The following is a 15,996-nucleotide window of genomic DNA, read 5'->3' as shown; positions in this document are numbered from 1 at the left end:
TCAAAAAGATCATATTGTAGAACCAATGGGTAGTTTTTATAAGGAAGCGCTGGAGGGGGCTCTTCTTTCCCAGGGGGTTTAATACAGCGTATATACCTGTATTGGCCAAACCGGGTAAAGATCCATTTTTCATGTATCTTACAGGCCCTATATTGTTACTTGTGACTTAAAGGTCTATGCTAAAGTCTTAGCAGATAGACTAAGTTTGGTGCTCCCTGGGATTATTATCCTCTGAACAGGTTGGGTTTGTTAAAAGGAGGGCAGCCAGAACACAGTCAAATTGACCTCTGCTATTTCATTCTGCAAGTTGAAGAAGATCCCTATGTTGGCAGTAGGATTTAACTCAGAAAAGGTTTCTGATAGCATCTCTTGGGATTACACGTTTTCGGTTCTTAGAAAAGTTTGGTTTTTCAGGAAATATTAAGTCTATTATGCTTCTGTATCATGAGCTTCTTTCACATATTCTAGCCAATGGGAGCAGATCAAGGGCGTTCTCAATTAGCAGAGAGGCGAGGCAAGGCTAGTGCCCTGTCCCTGCTATATATATTATGGCCATAGATCTCTTGCTTAGGAAAATTCAGGCTGATATCTCTAACTCCTGGATTGGACATTGGTGGCACCACGTTCAAGGTGGCGGCTTTCAGTGATGATATTCTGGTATTCCTGACGGACCCAATGAAAGCTCTTGATAGAGTCTTGGCTCATCAAATTTAATTTGGGACTTTTGCAGGCTTACAAATCAATAAAAACAAATCAGAGGCTTTGGAAGTTATGGGGAATTTGAAGGACTTTGTGCTTTACCAGAACAAGAAAGGTTTCCACAACTATTAGAGAAATGGTCTAGGTGGCCGGAAACTAATTTAACCAGCGCCGAGATCAAATACTACATTAAACATATTCCTGAAATTTCCGAAAATGTAGTCTTGCAGGAAACAATTTAAATTTATGTGGCAATTTTACTTGGCACCCAATAGGGCATTTAGAGCGCACTTAAGTAGGTCGTCTCAATATCTTAAATGTGGGTAACTGAGAAGTGATTTTTACATAGTTTTTGGAAATATTCAATAATTGGTGCCTTCTGGGGAGTTATAATTCAATGTTGTTCAAATATTCTAAATTTCTCTTTAACCAGATGACCCAAAATTCTGGCTATTTGGTGTGCAGGCAACTGGATACCCCACACTTAGGTAAACCTCAGAAACTATTTACAGATAGTGAGGTTAATTACCAAGAAAACTATACTTCAAGCCTAGATAGGACCAGAATATCTGAGTGGGGTTCATTGGGAAAGAAGTATGGTACAATTATTGGTTTTTGAATATCTCTCAAAGTAATCTATGACCAAATCTAAACAAGCTAAGTTGGTACAACTTTGGCAACCTTTCATTGATACCTTATCATTAGAATTCAGAAATACACGCCACGCATTATAAGGATGAGTATGGGTTAGGGGGACACAGTCCTGAATCCAGAGACTGTTGGAGATAAGTTCAAGGTTCTTAAGCTCTTTGAGGAAAGGATGTAATAAAGCTATAGGGGGTGGGTAAATATGAGAAGCTCTTCTGTTTTATAGGAATTATACAGTTTGTCTGGAAAAAAAACCAATTACGACTACTGTAGTTTGCTTATTCTTCTGTTTGAAGTTGTATCTTCGTGGTTTTATTCTTTACGACTGATTTAAAGATTGAAAAAAAATATAATAGAAAACTTTTTAAACAGAATAAGCCAGATAATTACTTTGAAAGTCATCTCCAACGGGAGCATAAAGAACACTCATGGACTATGTACGTACATTTTCAAAATTTCAGCCCATGCATGCAGTCCCGTCCCCCCCCTCCAACCAAGTTACATTCCTGGGAATACCTCGTTTCAGTGGTTAAAGAATATGAACATGCACGGATTCAGCCATTCTACCCACGTATCTTGCCTCCCTTTATCTTCCCCCCCCCCCCCCCCCCCCAATCTGAAGCACTGAGAGACTAATTTGCAAACAGTCCGCTTAGGAGTTTTTCCCACATACTTCAGCCAGCATTTTCAAAGTAGATTTATGCGCATAAACCTGCTTTGAAAATTCACGGGCGTGCTTTAGTAACCGGTGAAGTTACTAAACCGGTAAAGTTCACATGCACTGAACCAGCTAGAGGAGGATAAAGCCAGAGGGACCAGGAAATACAAAGCCACTAAGCATTGGCGAGGGGATAATAAAACCTGGCAGACCAGGGAACACTAGGCTACTGGGAAATGTAGTTTGCAGACCTTTTGCAGAGGACCAATTAAGGTGAGGGCAGCAAGCACAGAGAGCTGTGTGAATAATTAGGAGTCACAGTTGTGGCAAATTACAAAAGAGTCAGCTTTGTGGGGGGAGTTAAGAGAGAGAGAGAGAGAGAGAGCTCTTCCTATAGTTGGAGGGAGAGGAGAACCAGAGGAAATGGACTTGCCAGGTGTAGCTGTTGGTTTTGGAACATGGTCTCTGTAAAAGATATTACAGGGAGTAGGCTCTAGGGAGTCCTGGGGACTTGGCATACATAACTGTAGGGCAGTCCAACGCCTTGTGTGCAGAAATCCTGGTGACTCAAAAGGAAGTGAAAGTCCCAAGTATAAAGTAATGGCTGGCACATGGAATAAAGTGATTTTTCTTTTCTGCAAGTAGCTGCCTCTGAGCGCCTGTTCCAGGGAACCGTCAGTAGGTTGAGCAGGGCCTGGGGTGTGAGCTATTACAGCGCATAAATCCTTACTCTGCCCCTTGAATGCCTACTTACCATGCAAGTTAAAGCACATGAAAATCGTATTTGGTGCATACATTTCTATAAATAGACCCCAAAATTAATTTTGAACATTGATTTATATATAGAAATCTGAGTTTCCGCATGCAAATCCTTTTGAAAATCAAGCCCAACTAAGGCTTTGAAAATTTATCCCATTGGGTTTACACTTGGAAATACTGCAAGTATCTTTCTAGGAATGGGCACTGCCAAGTGGGGGAAGGGAGAGAGGCAAACAAGGAAGGGATGAGTAGGCGAAACCTCCATGAGACTGTTTTCTCACTTCAAATCCTGCGTTCATACTCTTATTGAAGCCATTGGCCTTCTCCTTCTGGTAATCAAAACTGTGAGCCATCAACATGTCTCAAAAATGATACGATTATACAAATTCTAAATACACACCTACAAGGACCATCCGTGGCCTGATCCCCCAAGCTACTTTCCCACAGACACAGTATGGAAGAAAAGGTTTAATATATCAGGGCCCTTCATTTGTATATCTAGTTGACAAACACTCAGTTTGTCTTTTTTTCCCACATCGTCCATTCCTGACATTCATGAAAGATGCTACAAAGTAATAGAAGGTTCTTTATGACCAACAGAATTATATGGAATTGCTTACTGAATGATAATTGCTTCCAGATCTAGGAAGCAGTTCTCTCTCTCATTTAGCCCTGGGAATGAATTTCTGTAATTGCTGTCCATGCCGCTTTCACTTCCATTCTCCGTCGTTTATTGGGGATGGCAGTACAATTCTGACGCCGCCAGAGAGCAGAATCAATGTTAATCTTTTGCCTTCCATGAATGACATGTTGGCCACTTCATTCTTCTCTTATTGAAGCTGTAATTGAATAATTATCTCTTCTCAAAGGTAAAATTAACAAACTGCTGATTGAACAAAAAAAAAAAAAAAAACACACTCCTTGAGGCCCGTTTACTAATTCATAGCTTTGACATCTGCGTCCTTCTCAGTTCAATGCACAGAAGCCATTTGTCATTGGTAACAATAGAAGAGAGTAAGAGGGGGGAATCCGTTCTCCCTTCGTATTAGCTCACTAAGATCAGGATGGTAAAGGGTACGAGGAGAACGCGGAAGGGAGTGTGCATGCAATCTTGCCAGCCACGTGGACACAGAAACAAACTACTAGTGCTGTGTAGTGGCCACAGCACACAGCTGTAAAAGCCCAAAGACTCTGGAAACCTTTCAGGAGAGGCCTCCAGCTGTGCTCAAACTGCAAGCCATCTTCCTCCAAGGCAGTGGCCCAGTCCAGAGCAGAGCTGTGTGCAACTGCATAATATAACATCAATTACTATTATTTGGCATTATTACAGAGGGAGAAAGTAAATCTGATCCAAACTTGTTCAAGTCCCTGAGCCTGGCTTCTTATTCCTCAGGTCGGCTGGGAAGGGCAGTATTCACAGTCCTCCAGGGAGGAGGGAATTCCAGCTGTTGCACAATAGTGACATCTAATGGTCAGATAAGGGATGGTATGTCCTGGGTTCCAGAAGTTAGGCTCAGTATATGACCCCTCATCAAAGGCTTGTCACTGCCATGGTAGGGCCAGATACAAGGGAGTAGGGAGTGGGAGAGGGAGGTTAAAAATAGCAGGCAATCTCCAGGCAGTTGTCCAAAAAGGATCCTGGTGCCCCAGTGCCAGCAGAGGCCTGTTTTAATTGACCTAGAAGCCCCAAAGAGCAGGGGCGAGTAGGGCAGAAAGAATGCAGACATCCTCGTTCAACCCCAGATTTTTGCTGTTTCATGGGGCAGGTAGATGGACCTATTCATTGCTAACAGCTCTCCGCTTTGAGGGCTGGGGGTGCATGAAGAAGATAGCAGGGCTGTTTCCTGTCAAAGGCACCAGGGTAGTCTCAACTTGTGCCCCCCGTAATGTGGTTATATCTCCTAGTTTGAGAACCACTAATATTTTCAGAAAGCATTCCATACTGATCCAATGACAGCAAGGCAAAGATCTTGCCAAGTCTGGAACGGTACAAAGGAGAACAATTCCGAAATGAGAACAAAGGGGCATGCGAGGAAGAAAGGTGAGTCAGGTCTTTTGTTTCTGTGGCCTAGAAAAAAGCAAAGCAAAATTCAGAGGAACACTGCATGAGCATCAGCGAGGAAAGCCATGAACTCATTTGACGCTAATCAACTGATTCAGCATCTAACACAATTCGACACCCAGCAAACTGAGTGAAGGGCTTCCAGAAATCAGGTAATGTGTCCCCAACAGAAACACTGGGTGAATCATAGAAACAAAGCAACATTCCCCTAGTCGAGATGAGGCAAAATCAAGCATCTTTCCAACAAGGAAAAATAAATGGGAAATTCAGAACCCAGATTTAGCAAGGAGGCAGAAAGCATTGGGAAATGCCAGCTACTGATGGGCAATCAAGGGGGCGTGACTGGCGCATCCAATTGTTTTACTATTTGGCCAAAGCCACTTCTAATGAGGACAGAACAATCTGGATGTCTGCAATGAGCGAGAGGCACAGGGAGAGAAGGAGCTCCTCCAGCTAGTAACCCAGTACAGAAGATCTCTCAAATAGCGTAAGCGTATACTGAGAGAAAAAAAGCACTGAAAAGACATCTTAAACACTGAAAGATAAATTAAGGTGACAGACTGCCTTACGCAAAGATGTTTTAGTAATCCTGAAATTGCTCTTTGCTAGCGCATTCAACCTGTAACTGATTTGCCCTGGCTACCAAAGAAAGCACCCAGCAGACGTCTTTAAATTCAAAACGCGATTAAGACACCCTCAGTACTAATTTCTTGCTACAGTGTGCAATATGCAGTCTCACTGGATTTCACAAAAATACCTGCCAATGGGCATTTCAAAGTAAGAGTGGCACTGCCAATAGTACAGGGTTTTATAAATGTCTGGGCCCGTGATAAACACGGGACAAGGAAAGAAACCTCAAACAATGCACTAGTATTAAGTTTCTATACTATATTTTAAAAAACCCACAGAAAACGCACATTTATATTAGTCAGAGGTAAAAAAAAAAAAAAAAAAAAAAAGAGCGAGCAAGAAGTATTCCATCCAGTCCTCCAGGGAACAGGTGAAGCAGCATCTAAATCAGTGATGGCGAGCTCCAGTCCTCGAGTGCCGCAAACAGGCCAGGTTTTCAGGATATCTACAATGAATATGCATTGAATATACTATATATGAAATTGAATATACAATGAATATACAATGTTCTGCATGCACTGCCTCCACTGTTTGCAGATCTTTCCCATGCGTATTCATTGTAGATATCCTGAAAACCTGGCCTGTTCGCAGCACTCGAGGACTGGAGCTCGCCATCAGTGGTCTAGAGCAACACAACAGGTAACAAAGCCAGAAATAGGAGGCCAATATTCCAAAACAGCTCCGTGTCTCAATTTAGACTCCTAAGTTAAGCTGCCTATTTTCAACTGAACTAAGTTTTTAGCTGAAAATTCACTTAAAATTTAGTAAGAGCCTAAACTGAGGCCTGCAATTCATTTAGGAGCCTAAGCAGGGTGCCTGTTGCTGAAAATCAATGCTAAACTCCAAACTTTCTTCCTGCCCCAAGTCACCCCCCCCCCCTCCACCCCCATAGCCCCCTCTGCTTATCAGGCCCCTAAATTTAGGAGCCCTAATGAAACAAGAAGTCACCATGTAGGAACTCAGTCCCAGGAAATTTTCAAGAGGGCCTCGGTCTGACCTGAGACGTTGCTGAATGTCGCCAGAACCCAGGAACTGTCTTTTTTACCACTTTCTGTATTACTTCGTCATCAGGCGGACAAACGGTCAGGCCGGGAAAGTTTCTTGAACCTGAATGAAAAGCAGAAGTCTCTGTGACTCTCGTCGGCTTCGCCCCAGGGGCTCTCTGAAGTGACTCTGCTGTTGTAGCCCAGAAATGTAAGAGAGCCTCAGAAGGCAACAAAGACAGGCAACAATCAACATTACAATGTGGAGCAGCTCATTAAGTAAAGCAGAGCGGATCAGGAAGGGAAGTCTGGTTCGGATACACGTTTGGTTCACGTACGAGGCTAATCTGCATATTTTGCTTCCCTGACAAAAAGCAGACCTGTTTGGTGTGGATGGGGGCTGGATTTGAGAACCACAGCAGCAAACCAGGGCCCGTAAACCTGCAAAGCGTGAACAGTCCACCTTCTGAGAACTTCAAGTATTACTCCATGTGACCCAGCGGAATACAGGGACAGTGAAATTAGCAAAAAATAAAAATGTCCTCTTTTCAGGTGGTACCTCATGTACAGTGCAACCGCAGCCTCTCCCAAACTGCACAGGTACAGCCACAGGGCGTGGCTTCCGCTGGCGTGGGAGGTTTCCACCAGGACAAAGGCGTGGTCAGTCAGCAGGACACAAGCACTGGACAAATTCAGGAACGCATTCCAGAAAGAGGCTTCCCTTCCTCCTGTGCCAATGGGATCCTCCGACAGCTTCCAGAAATGAAACATGTGACTCATTAAAATGCCTATTCCTCTTCCTGGTAAGAAAATCATCATCATGGGGTTCTCTACTCAATTAAACACAAAGCTACGAATGAAGCCAGAAATGCATTTCGCCGAGTCTTTCTACGTCAGTCTCATCAACTGAAAGCTGAACGGCGAAGAACTCAGGCTAGGGACAGGACAGAAAGATCATCGTTCTAAATTGTAATTATAAATTTCACGCTACGTGCACCAAAAGCAAGTCACGAGAACGTAGATCCCGCTGAGCAAAGAGCGGTGCAAGGGACCGCCGTGCGTCAGAGAGAAGGGGGCCGAGCTCAAAAGCAGAAGAAAGAAAGCAGCCTGGGATTCACTTCAAAACACCATAAAATCAATTCAAGCCCACAGGAAATTGACTGTGCCCCGAAAAACACTGCAGCAGAGAGAAGTATAGACGTGCATAAAAAGTATTCATTCCTTGATGACCAGTTGAAAGCACATTGTGCCATACAGTAAGGCGGGAACTTTCAAATGGAGGGGGGTGCGCATACGTCAGCCCGTGCCCAGGGTCGTGGCCATTTTTATAACTTTCACACGTATGTGCGCGCATTTCATAAAACAGCCTGACCGAGCACACAGTTAACTAGGTCCTCCATGGTCTGATAGCCTACACTCCCCCCCCCCCCCCGGTTATCCCCCCCCCTCAGAAACGGCTCGATCTCTGATAAAAAACTTACACGCCCATCCATAACGGAAGTAAAAGTTATGCGGCAGGGCACCTCCTCGTGTGCCGAGGCGTGCAAGCGTTTACGCACGCGTCTCTTGGCCGGCCTCCGACACGCCCGTGCCCCTCTGCCCTCTTTCTGAAACATCCTGAGACGCGGGCACTGCGGCACTTACATGCGCACCTGGGCGCTTTTTAAAATACGGTCGGCGGGCGCGAGCCTGGATTATTCACGCATCCCCTAATTGATGCGCGGGTCCGGCTTTTAAAGTTCACCTTTAAGGCGGGAATAGAGACCTGCGCTACCGCAGCGCAACCGTGCATGTGAGCAGCGAGGGCCAGAGACCAAGAGCTAAGCTCTTCTCCAGCACCTGGAGCGTATAAACCGGGGCAAGATTCGAGGGCAGAGCTGACAAGCAGCAAGATGAAAAACTAAAAATCCCTTCTCTCTCTGCTACTTAAAATTTGGTGTTTGAGTAACTGTCTGCGTGCCTCGGCCCCTTACGAGCTTCCTGCCGCCGCAGCAGAAGACCAAGAGCCTGCTGCTGCTTTTAAAAAAATATATTTCGGTCTTAACCTACTTAATCTTCTGCAGCCTTTGACCGATTTCAGAATAAAAACATGTGTTTAGAATAAAGCACTGAAAACCTCCTTTTCTCCAAAGCAAGCCACAGCATAGAATAAAGAATGTGCCACCGAGTAGCAGAATATTATGCACTTTGACTAAATATCTCTGGGAAGAGCAATAAGAGATTTACATATTTACAATGATTTATTGTTTGGATGTTACAGTTATGACTGGTTATTGCAAACTTCTGAAGTCTATTCCTTCTGCAAAGCACCCCGAAGAACATCATTAATTCCCAGGCCTGAATACCCCATGTAGTAATGCTTGCAAATGAATGCCTCAAAGCGTCTTTTAATGACAACATCATCCTTCTCTACTGGGAAACTTTCCCAGCTGTGCGGAGCACATTCTAAATCAACTCCTCCGCACTGCTCTCCAGAAGCGGGCGCGTGAGCTCGTACTAACCTGAGCCTCCCTCCGCCAGGTACCTCTGCTTGGCATAGATCACGGAGTCCAACATAGATTCAAAAAGAAGGAAGTAGCCCTAGGAACAGAGAAGGAGAATTGCATCACATCACAAGGCAGGCAAGCCTTCGCCGACTGGAAATTAAATGTGCAAATGCTGCGTGGTCTTCCTGTGATTGCGTTATGTGGCTAAGTCCCAGACCTCTCAAAACAGGAGCCAAAAAGCCTATATATAGGGCACAGGCTTGGCATGGTTTCTTGTGCATCACGAGGGCACCTTGCACCCCCTGCAGGCCCATAGCTAGCTCGCTAGTTAATTTAGTTGATATAGGCCTCTCCCTCCCCCTCCCCCCCCTTGAGATTTTGATAATTAAATTCAACAATTCACATTCTGTTATCTCCACATAGTAAAAGCTCCATCATGCTGAAACTACCAGCACCCCTTCCAGAACAATCCTGTAAAAGCAAATAATGGGACATTTGGAGTTTTCTTAAGCCAATTACGTGAGTGAATACCAATTTACACAGGGAAAGGGCCTTTTTGAAAGTTATCACCCACAAAAGCACCTAAAAGGCATGCATGGGTGCTCAGACACAAAGCCTGCAGGAAGAAGGACTCACGACTTTTCAAAACTGCCCACCATACTTTTAAATATTTCATTTTGTTTGGCATATGCACGTGGGTGCATATAGAGTACATACTGTACATATCTTATTGCTACCTACTTTTATAAGCACTACTAGACCCATGAGGCGCTGTACAGTTACTTACAGAAGAAAATCCCTGCTCGATGGAGCTTGCAATCTTGTCAAGACAATCAGGAGTCTGTAGGAAGTAATGGGGCAAAGGCCAGGCAGCGCCATTTTGAAAAATGGTTGCCACCTGGGCCCAGAGCCTAGGGGGCGCTCCAGGCCTAAACTGGACCGGCCTGGCCAACTTTTTATGGTAAGGGAGTGAGGTCCACTATACTACCAGTAAATATGTTGTATGTTGGAAGGGGTCCAGGGCGTCAACTTTGCACAAAAGGGTTTGGGAAGGGTCAATGCATGACTATTAAATCTTTTTTGTGTTTTTTAAACTTTTTCCCTTGCTGGGCCGCCTCTACAAGAAACAAGATTTGAGTGGGGGTCTACCCAGATCCCCAGGGGGGATTTTGGCATATTCGGAGTGGGGATTCTGGGCCGTGTGGCCCTTTCAGAATGCTAGAGGCATTACGTCCCCAGCCTCCAGGGAAACATTAGCTAAATCTCCCGAGGTAGCTAACATTTTTTCAGGAAATAACACGGCTATGGAAAGCTATGGAAAGCCATTTGAATAGGATTACCTACAGATAAGTTCCTTTGCATGCATTTGAAAATTGTATGCATGCAAATATATATATATCAAGCAGCTCATCTAAAAAGGGGGTAGTTTTTAAGCCAAATATCATGCAATAAATGCTGTTTTTTGTGTGTTATACCCTTATTGCAGCTTAGTAAATGACCCCTTTAGAATGTAAGTCCTCTGAGGACGATGAAATACTTATGTAACTCTCCTTGAGTTATCAATGAAAAGGCATGAGGTAAATCTAAATAAAATAAAATATCTGAATTCTAAAATCGCTGTAAGCCACCTTAAGCTTTATTTGAAAAGGCAAATTAAAAGTCCAAATTTATTGTTAGCGATGCACCTGAGAAAACTGAACACGCTGGACTACACAGAAACTACATGCTTGCAGGACACAGTCGCACAAGCAAAACAGAGAGAGCAAGTGACCAGAAACCAGGAAGAGAAATATGTAGAGAAGAAGCCAGAGACAGTACACAACACTGGAGAAACAGAAATGCAGTTCCTCCCTGTGCTTGGCAAAATACAAAAGATAGCAGAGGTGCACATTTCCCAAAGCAGACAGCGAAAACCAAAGCAAAGAACACGAAAAACTTGCATGATACCATAATGGCCTGATTTACAAGAAAGGGCTTTACATTATGTACGTCAAAAACTCCACCCCATCTTATTGTCGCAGCCATATCAAGGGCTGCCACTCGAGTGGCTCAGTGTAACCCATCCAGCCCGGTCAAAGACTGCCACGGAGACGGCCTACAGGAGCCCAATGGAGTCCAGTGAGGCAGCCTGGACCCTGCTGGCAAGTGGGTGGATATTACCCTCATGATGATCACAAATTCGAGGTCATCTTATAATCATGCCAATACGGTAACGTAATACTGAATAATCAGGTGTCACATCTAGTTTCAAAAACTCACCAAATGCAAAGTATTATTGCAGCCGGGTTGCATTCTGTCACAAAGGGGCCACATGTACTAAACCCCTTTCCCCCCACAGATACAAATTTGGAGAAAACCTTTAGTCCATAGGCCCCTTAATATTCAATTTATATTCAAAAAAGCATAAATGCAAGAATGACACTGATCTACATGACGAAGAGATTGTTACAATAAATTGATAGCAAAACTTCATTTGGTCGAGCACGACTAGTTTCAGTTAGATGGAGATATTTCACTTGAAGGCACACATTAAATTACCTCTGAGGTCTGCAGACTTTCACGCCACTATTTCTCTTTTTTTTTTTTAAACATTTTTCTTTTTATTGGCAAAACGAGCACAGCTATTTCTGCAGCAAATGTGATTAAGGCAGGAACGTTCTGAGCTCCCCGTGTGTGATGGAACGGGTGGGGGACCTGCAGGATCCCAAAGTAATTTGCTTTCAGCCAGGGCCTGCATCACCCGTCACTCGCCTTGGCAATATTTAGAAATGGAAGGAATTACCAACCCTCCCCCCTGTCCTTAAAACTTGTCATCCAAGAAGATGCAAAAAAAAAACAAACGACCCGGTTTCATGGATGTAGGGACCTGACCAGTGTGTGGTCAGGATTAATGCACCGAAAGGGACTGGTCATGTGTTCAGGCGTTTTGCATTCGGTAAAACTGTGCAAAAAGGATTACAGAGAGGCAACTGCAAGTAACACAAAGTCAAGAAGTGAACCGGGCCACATAAATATAAAAAGCAAGCAATGCTGCAATGTAAAAAAAAACAGCTGCAATGATATTTGTCATTCTTTGGGCAGGATTAGGGGATCTGAAGGGAAACACACAGTCCCTTAGGATCATTTCTTTTCTGCTGGTGCTGTTAAAGGGTTCGAAATCGACCAACATAGATTTTCAAATATCTTGCCCAGCTATAGAAAAAGCATAAGAATTAACACTTTGCACTAAATCTACAAACACCAGAAAATGCTAATTTAAAAACTAAAATGCTAATTTAAAAACTAAAAAAAATTGCCCCCTTTAGGGGGCAATTTTTAACCTTAAAGCAGGGCTTGCACATTTTGAAAACGCTGGACTGGCACCATGGGTGCATCACTAGCTGTGCAAGCTGCACCTGCTTTACACGCCAGGAGCAAAGTCAGTGCTACAAATCCCTGCACCCCTTTGCAGTGCAGGTAATTTTACCTCCATAGGGGAAAGGTAGTCTGCAGCCCTGATTTTCCTTAGGTAGTTACTTGGTGCCTAGGTAAAACCTGCTTTCGTGTAACGAAAGCGGTGAACACTGGCACCATCCCGATACCTCAATCACCTTCCAAACAGAACTTCCAGTGCATGGTCATGTGACCACCAGGGCAGCAGGCACGATACACAACCCGTGGCACTAACTTGCATCATTTCAGTCTAAAGACCAGGCCAGTGGAACGTGATAGTCAGGCTAGTTATGGGTGTCGCACACCGGCCAGGACATGTTTTCTGCTTTCCATCTCCTTCCCGACAAACCCTCGCACCACCACCACCATTCACCGTCCATAGAAAGCAAGATGCAGAGCCTAGGCTTCTCCACGGACCAACGCGAGACTCCCGCCACAATGCAAGTCTTCAGCCCAGCTCACTCGCAGCAGTCAGTCCAAGCGGCCAAACTGTTAGCCAGCTCATCTGCACCCCAGACGGCTCCATGAATGTTTGTGAAGAAATGTTCTATAAACCAGAACTCGAAAAGCGGTGGAAATCAGCATGACAGAAAATGAGGCGTTAGAAAACTCATGGCTCGTGTCAAAGCAAATGATCACATAAGCTTGCTTTTGAAACAGGTGTTTTTCACCAAGCAATTCAGTTTTACCCCAGAACCAGCTTTTTTTATCTTGTTAGTTTTCATGACCATTATTGTGCTCTTGGATTTCTTATTAAATGGTTATTTGATTATTTTGCAATACATGTTTTCTAAAATCTCATCTTCCCATTTTGTTTTTGCCTGGCTCAGAGTCCAACACTTATAACAAACAGATGCGAGCTGCATTCTCATTTTATCTCAAATATCGATCATTTAGCTCATCTCTGAAAGTTTTAATACACACTGTCATTCAGGCTCCAGACTGGTAAAGTTATAAACTGGGATATTTATTTTAACATTTATGAATCACTTATCAACATTACTAAGCGATTTACAATAAAATAGTCATAATATAGATATGACAAATTAATTTCATAACATTTAAAACAAAATTCTTAATAAAATAATAAATTAAAAATAAAAGCAAAAATAAAAGATAAGAAACTGGTGCTGTAAATGACGCCCTTGACTGGTGCTAAACAAAGAATTTTTAGACATCTTGCCTGTGACAGATTATGACGCTATAAACTAAAAGCTTGCTCAAACAAGTAAGCCTTCAGCAATTTTTGAAAGGTGGTAAGTACTGTTTCATTTTTCGTCTGTTGAGGGAGTATATTCCAGAGAATAGGCCCTTGTACATAAAACAGTCACTCTCTTGATTCATCTGAATGTACTTGTTTGAATGATGGAATGTTTAAGAGCATTTGTGATGCTGAACGTAATGTTCTTATCGGACAGTACAGTTTCAAAGCCGCATTCATACTGTCTGGGGGGGGGAGATATCTCAGATTCCTTTACAAACCAACATTAATATTTTGAATTTCACATGCCAGGTTATGGGCAGCCAATGTTGTTTTATGAAGAAGGGTGTGATGTGTTGGTGTATTGGAATTCGCTCAATAACTCTGATGACACAGTTTTGGATATTTTGTAAAGCTCGCAATGAGTTTTGTGGCAGACCTAGATAAAGAGAACTGAAGTAATCAACAGCTGACATCACAAGAGAAGGAATTATAGCCTTTAAATCTATATCTGTAATGTAGGGTCTAATTCTCCTCAACATCTGGAGTTTGAAGTATGAATTTAAAACCTCTTTTTTAATCTGAGACTGAAGGGTTAATCTGGTATCCATAATACCAAGATTTTTTTTTTACCTCTTCTGAAATAGCAATCAAATTTCCTTCTACATTTACATTCTTGGGAACATCAATTAATGGATACCTTGCCAGGTACAGAATCTTTGCTTTAGACACGTTTAAAATCAGTTTATTTTGAGTAAGCCGAGTAAGACAAATGTCCACGTTTACTAGGGCATCTTGGTGTGGCCCTCTGATGGGGACAAAGAATTGTATGTCATCAGCAAAAATTTGATATTCTACATCGAGCTCTGAAAAAATGTGACCGACTGGGGCAAGATAAATATTAAATAAGACTGCTGACAAAGCAGATGCTTGCGGAACCCCAGATTTTAGTTTAAAGGGGACTGATTGGGTTATTGATATTAAAACTTGGAAACGTCTCCCTTTCTGGATAGGATGAGAAGCATTTCAATACTGTTTCTCCCTATTCCAATTTCCTTGAGTCTTTGCAATGAAATACCATGGTCAATGGTATCAAAGGCTGCTGATAAATCCAATAGCTCTAGAAAATACTCCGTGCCAGAATCAAACCCAGTCTAAAGGACAAGTTGGATACAAGAAGCACTTCAGTGCTATAACCTTTTCTAAAACCATACCTTTAGGAGTCCAAAATGGAAAGACAATTCAGAAAGTCTTGCAATTGATTTAATACAATTTTTTCAAGAACCTTTGAAATGAAAGGTAAATTTGAGAACAGTCTATAGTTTTGGTAGTTATCGGGTGGTAGGTTCTGCTTCTTAAGCATCGGTTTAACAGGTGCCATCTTTAATAAATTTGGAATAAATCTTTCATTTAAGGAAAGATGTATTAGATGGCATAAATAGGAAGCTAGATCTTTTTAAGGCATATTCAGGCTGATGCAATACCGTGCGCTGCAGCCAGCGCACAGCTTAACACGCGATTGGATGCGCATCCATAACCCCAATGCAAAACGTCCAATCGAGCAAGTAGTTAACAGTGCTCATCACATGTAAAGTACATGTAAATAAGGCTATTAGCTAATCCCCGTGATTCAAACAATTTCCCACGCAGCCAATGGGCCCATCGCAATACGGCAAATTTTACACCAGCCCGGGGCTGGGATATAGGTCTGCCGCACTCAAGGGCTCACTGGAAAAAACGAAACATCCTGCTTTCTGTGACGACTCCTACTAGTACTGTCACGATAGTAAGAGGAACCACAGAAAGCGGAATCATGTTTAAAAAAATTTAAAAAGTCACGAAAAAAAATTTCTGGGCACCCAATATACACCCACAATATACACAGTCCAGGCCGTTTATATTGTGCCGGCAGCGGGAGAAAAAAGATCGACGCTCAATACGAGCGTTTCCTAACCCGCACTGACAGCCACCTTACCTGGGTGCCTGATGCAGAGGAGGCACTAGGGATGTACAATTTCCCCTAGCACCTCCTTTTTACCGCAACAGCTCACTTTAATATTAAATTGCATGCCCAGGAGAGGTAGATCGGTGCATGTTACAAGAACAGGTGCTCAATCATGAGTACCTGTTTTACGCTCGCTGATATTGCATTGGCCTGTTTAAGGACATATTTGAGCATTGGTTTAATGGACAAAAATTAGATTTTAAATTTCCAATGTTGGTGCAAATTTCGGAAGGATGGGTTTCTTCAAAAGATTCCCATAGGGTGTCATTAGTAATCTCTTGAGCCTTAGAGAGTGGCAGAGTAGAAACTAATATCTAATCTTGTTGACAAAATACTGTCCTAACTTGACTAGTTCTACATTCACCTTGGAGCTTGACTCCTCCTGCAATGTGGTTAAGTTCTTAATATAGAAGATTTCTCGTGGGTGTTTTGT

The 15,996-nt window shown here is 43.0% G+C and overlaps 1 protein-coding gene across 5 annotated transcripts in view; it reads right to left on the bottom strand.

Moving 5' to 3' along the window:
• PRMT3 (protein arginine methyltransferase 3) overlaps nucleotides 1–15,996 on the bottom strand; it is a 123,786-nt gene that overhangs the window by 50,892 nt on the left and 56,898 nt on the right. For all 5 annotated transcript variants that reach the window (XR_003853231.1, XM_029582560.1, XM_029582563.1 and 2 more), the window contains one exon: nucleotides 8,941–9,019. Coding sequence is in view for 4 of the 5 variants with exons in the window: in XM_029582560.1 (XP_029438420.1) it covers nucleotides 8,941–9,019 (79 nt within the window). In the remaining variant the exon portion in view is untranslated. The remainder of the gene's footprint in view (nucleotides 1–8,940; nucleotides 9,020–15,996) is intronic.

Source organism: Rhinatrema bivittatum, chromosome 17 (genome assembly GCF_901001135.1).
Source record: "Rhinatrema bivittatum chromosome 17, aRhiBiv1.1, whole genome shotgun sequence".
Classification (NCBI taxonomy): domain Eukaryota; kingdom Metazoa; phylum Chordata; class Amphibia; order Gymnophiona; family Rhinatrematidae; genus Rhinatrema; species Rhinatrema bivittatum.
The sequence above is the reverse complement of the archived record's forward strand: the minus strand, read 5'-3'. Positions and strand labels throughout refer to the sequence as shown.